Genomic DNA, 4,807 nt, shown 5'->3' with positions numbered 1-4,807 from the left:
AAAAAAAATAGCGTCTTCACTGCACAATAGCAGTAAACAAAATTAAATGAAAGGCAATCTAGAGAACAGAAGAAAATACTTGCGAAGCATATGAAGGAGTCCTTTGGAGATATTGTGGATTCGGCTATGATCAGCACAATAAAGCGAATATTGTGATATAGACAGAAATTCACACAAATAGTTGCAGTTTCCCAGAAATAATCAAGGTATGTTAATACTCTACTGCAGGCTAATAACACAGCAGTGACTCTGATTTCCACATTCAGAGCACACACAACACCCACTTCCAAGATGGACACCTTTTCCCTGAATAAACGTGTGATTGCAACTAATTTCTTTCTTACATTCTTTTCTGCTGGAATAATTTTTTCTCCTTTGAAATGTCATTGCACACTGGTGGCACTAGACCTGCTGAACGCAGGGTTGCCAAAACCATGGACTTTGTAGAAAAACTGCTGTGGGAGAGTAATATCTGCAAAGAACTATTAAGCACATGGAAAAATATGTGTTCCTGTATGTGGTAAGCAATAAATATATAAAATATACAAGGTATTCGAAAGATGGTAATAAAAAATATAGTTAATAAACAGGATTAGGATGTGTAGACAGTGATTCTGGGACACATTGAAACTGCAGCTGTTTGAAACTGAGATTTTGTTCACACCTCTAATGAAAGTCTTCTCTCTCACATGCTGCTGGTGAAATATTGCAAGGAAATAAAATCGTTTTGCACATGCCCCACACTTCAACAGTATCTGTCCGTGCTGTGTTCCTTGCCCCTCCATCATGTGGAAAATGTTTCCCAGGAGTATTGGGACTTCAGGAATAGAAGGGAGCAGCGGAACCAACCCTCCACCAGGACAGCAACTACCCTGGAAACTGGAAAATCAATCAGTACCACAGTCTACATGGGAGGACAGAGCACACCCTGGGGGATAGGGCCTGGGAAATGGCAAAGCCAAGTCCAGGTCACTGTGACAGTGAGGGTCTTACCCAGCGAGGATATAAGTTCAAAGTTCTCCAGCATCACATTCAGGTACAGCTGTCTCTGACCCTCATCAAGGAGGCTCCATTCCTCCCTGGAGAAGTACAGGGCAATGTCCTCAAAGGTCACGCCAACCTGTTAGAATCAAGAGAATTGAAACCAGACCTGCCTTTCTGAGAACCAGTAATTCAATCCTTACCCATCTTCCCTCACCAAGTGAGGACAGAAGCATGGGCTGGCACAAAAAGATGAGAGGCAGGGTCTGCTTGTTATTAGTCCACAAATGGCTTCCTTTAGGACCTTTCATGCTGGCGATATGAGTCTGTGTAAAATATTTTAATGTGTTCAAACCCATAAAATGTAAATATAGTAAAGCACGTGATGTTCAGCATCAATATAATACGTGTGCACTCTAAGGCTCTGCAAATGGAACTGGGAAGGGGAATGAATCAGTAAAACCCCCTCGTGTTGCAGAAATACCATGTACTACTTATGAAAGGTGCAAAGTTTAAAGAGGTTAAGGATATCCATGGGCTGGGAATCCGAGTAGAATGATCACTACTAAAAGTGAAAAGTGTCAACATTAAGGAAAAAGAAGAATTGGGTGAGGAATGGGCAATGGTAACAAAACACTGTTGATCAAAATGGCTTCCTAGTTATGAACCTAAGAGCGCCCAGGCATGAAAACCGCCCCCAGAGTCCTTCATCAAGGCAAGACTGCCTCTGGGTCTACCCTGTCATTGATAAAGTCATGTTTCTCCTGTGATGCACAAAAGATTTTGCCTCTTAAATCCAAGTTGAGCCATAGCTTCACGCATGGGCCACAAAGTTTCAATCGCTCTACATGCGCGCCCACACGTGGTATTGGGGAAGAACCAAAGGTCAGATAAGAAACTATGGGCATGAAACTAGGAACTGTAGAAGGCCAAGGGAAGACCCAAAACATACCATTATATCATGCTTATAAATACAGTTGTAACAGGACAATAAAGGAGAGAAAAAGAGAGAACCTGGCTATGCTGATCAACTGAATGCTGTCTCCCTGTAATTCCTTCTTCGCTGACTCTGTCCACACCTTTGGGAACCCCTGGACCTGCTGGGATTCCCAACACTTCCCCACCCTCAACCTCCTCCAGGGCACCGGGTTAGAGTGGACACCAGGCCCTAATGCCAGTGCAAGCTGCTCTCTCATCACAGTCCCATTACTCACTGTGATGAATGGGAATAAGAGTACCATGAAGACAAACAGTAATACAGAATAATATCAAATAAGGACAACTGCATAGAAAGGATGACAGGAAACTGGGTGAGCAAACATATTTGAAGATAACTAAGGGCAAAAACAAGGGTTAATAATAACTAACTAAATAAATAAATACATAAATAAATAAAGGAAGTGTCAGCCCTAGCTGGTTTGCTCAGTGGATAGAGTGTCAGCCTGTCCACTGAAAGGTCCAAGGTTCCATTCCACTCAAGGGCACATGCCCAGTTTTTTGTGCGTTTAGTCCCATTTAAGGTTTGGGCAATGCCTGCAGGGCCCCAGCCTTGTAGCCAAGCAACACCACTGCAGTCTCCTAGATCCTGCCTCCAAGACAAAGCCAAGTGTGGGTTTATGCTTCACCTTTAAGTTCCCACATCAGGTCCCGGGGACCATCAGCTCACACTTCCTCCAGATGTGCTCACCACTGTGTAATGTTCAACCCCTTCCCATGTTCATTCCCCAGGTTCACTTCCTCAGCTCTGCCCCCTCCCTGCTCCAATGCCACTGGATCTCGCTGGACTCACCCATGAACTTGGCATATGGCGTGTAGAGAGCTTGTAGTCCAGCCGGATCCAAGCCCACCCCAGGCCCCTGATGGACTCACAGCCGGGAAAGCCCCGAATGAGTCTGTGACGTCCTCCCTGCAGCCTCTGATCTTTCCGTCAATACTCACAGCCACATCCTCAGGGACCTTCAGTGCAAGTCACCCCCCGTCCTCTCTGCCCTGCACTTGCTGTGTCCTCAGAAGCCACAACACTCCTCTCTCCCCTCCACCTTCCTCACGGTCCTCCACGCGGGACTGAGCTGCAGGACGGGACAGGCGCCCTCCCCAGGCTGTGGTGTCTGTGTGAGGAGGCGGTGAGGGCCTGGGGGACTCGACTCACCTCAGCCCGTCTCCTCAGCGGGGGCGCCGCCATTGCCCTCTGTGGGCTGAGCGGGGCGGGAGTAGAAGCCGCTGCAGGAATGGCGGTCCCTGTCCCCGCCCTGAGCGGGTCTGGTGGCGACTCCAAACTTCAATCCCAAGTGTGAGCTGTGAGCACCACTGGAGGCTCCGACCATTGGCTGTGGGGCGGGGAAAAGCCCTCTACAGCCCTCAATTCTGGACTCTGAGACCTGGTAATCCCGACCGACAGCTTGAGACAAAATGCAGAAGACTACCGGTCCCGCCCACCCGAACTTGAAAAACGGAAACGCCCTTTCTGAGCTCCCATTCGCTCAGCTGGGTGGCATTCCACGCCTGTCCTTCTGGGTAATGTAGTTCCTACGCTCCATGGCCAGGATCCCGTATTTCCTCAGCTGACTCCAGGACTGGTTTTGAGGGCAAATAGCACAAGAAAACACCAAGTATACTCAGGACCCTCCAGTGCCTTCAGGGGAGGGGATTTCTAGGGCAAGTTTGTTTCTGAGGCACCTGCCTGGCTTCCTTTAGCTGCTGGTTTTGCATATCTTTCTTCAGGACCTCCTCTTTTCTGAATGACAGGCATTGTGTCTTCTTTTGGGCCATTAGGCATCTGTCTCCTTCAGGCTAAATGTAGCTTGCAGAGGTTGCTCAAGTGTCTAACTCATCTAACCTGCCTCCACTGAACGAAGTTAATGTCTCAAAACAGACATCACTATTTAAGAGCATCTGCTTCTGGGGCCATTAGAAGTGTCAGCTCTGTCTGGGCTGCAGTGTGGATAACATGGCCAAGAGACATGTGACAAAATGCTCAAAGACACTGATCATCAGAGAGATGCAAATTAAAGCAACAATTAGATCCCACCTCCCAACTGTCAGAATGACTACCATCAACAAAGGACAAGTGCTGGCGATGAAGTGGAAAAAGGGGAACCCTACCTAGTACACTGCTGGTAGGAATGCAGACTGATGCAGACATTATGGAAAACATAGGGAGTTTCCTCAAAAAATTAAATATGGAACTGCCATTTGACCCTGTGATCACACTTCTAAAAATATATCCTAAGAAACCTGAAACAACAATCAGAAAGAATGTATGCACCGCTATGTTCATAGCAGCACGATTTACAATAGTTAAGATTTAAAAACAGCCCAAGTGCCCATCAGTAGATGAGTGGGTAAAAAAGCTGTGGTACATTTATACCATGGAATGGTACGCAGCGGTAAAAAAGAAGGATCTCTTACACTTTAACACAGCATGGAGGGACCCAGAGAGCATCGTGCTAAGTGAAATAAGTGAGTCAGAGAAAGAAAAACATCACTTGATCTCACACATAGATGGAACCTCAATAACAAAATTAACTGAAGAATGGAGTGGATCCAGAGACCTGGAAGCTTGGAACAGAGTACAAAGTCTCAGATGGAAGGCGAGGGAGGGTTATATAAAAAAAAAGAGAGAGAGAGAGATAGAATAAACATTCCTGGGTGAGGATTAAAAACAAACAAACACTCACACACACAAACCAAAGAAAGCCACCTGAGCCTTGAGCATTGTCTTCTGCTCTCTGGAAGCAAGGAGAAAGCTCTCGATTGCTGTGCTCTGGATTGGCTCTAAATCTGTGTTTATAAAACTCTCTTCATTGAACTGCTTTCCTTGAACTGT

General features: G+C 46.3%; 1 protein-coding gene across 3 annotated transcripts in view; it reads right to left on the bottom strand.

Annotated features, from left to right (window-relative positions):
• The window catches only part of LOC102259170 (zinc finger protein 883-like), a 30,583-nt gene extending 27,231 nt beyond the window's left edge, over positions 1 to 3,352 (bottom strand). Inside the window, exons 1-2 of one of the 3 annotated variants that reach the window (XM_005880732.2) lie at positions 3,131 to 3,352; positions 994 to 1,120 (exon numbers count right to left, since the gene is read on the bottom strand). In XM_005880732.2, the coding sequence (XP_005880794.1) occupies positions 994 to 1,120; positions 3,131 to 3,163 (160 nt within the window). In that variant the 5' untranslated portion in view covers positions 3,164 to 3,352. Of the gene's footprint in view, positions 1 to 993; positions 1,121 to 2,770; positions 2,938 to 3,130 lie in introns of those variants that run through there. The other 2 variants (XM_014528765.1, XM_005880733.2) reach the window with 2 other exon arrangements.
• Positions 3,353 to 4,807: the final 1,455 nt, after the last annotated feature.

This window comes from Myotis brandtii, unplaced genomic scaffold (assembly GCF_000412655.1).
Source record: "Myotis brandtii unplaced genomic scaffold, ASM41265v1 scaffold650, whole genome shotgun sequence".
Classification (NCBI taxonomy): domain Eukaryota; kingdom Metazoa; phylum Chordata; class Mammalia; order Chiroptera; family Vespertilionidae; genus Myotis; species Myotis brandtii.
The sequence above is the reverse complement of the archived record's forward strand: the minus strand, read 5'-3'. Positions and strand labels throughout refer to the sequence as shown.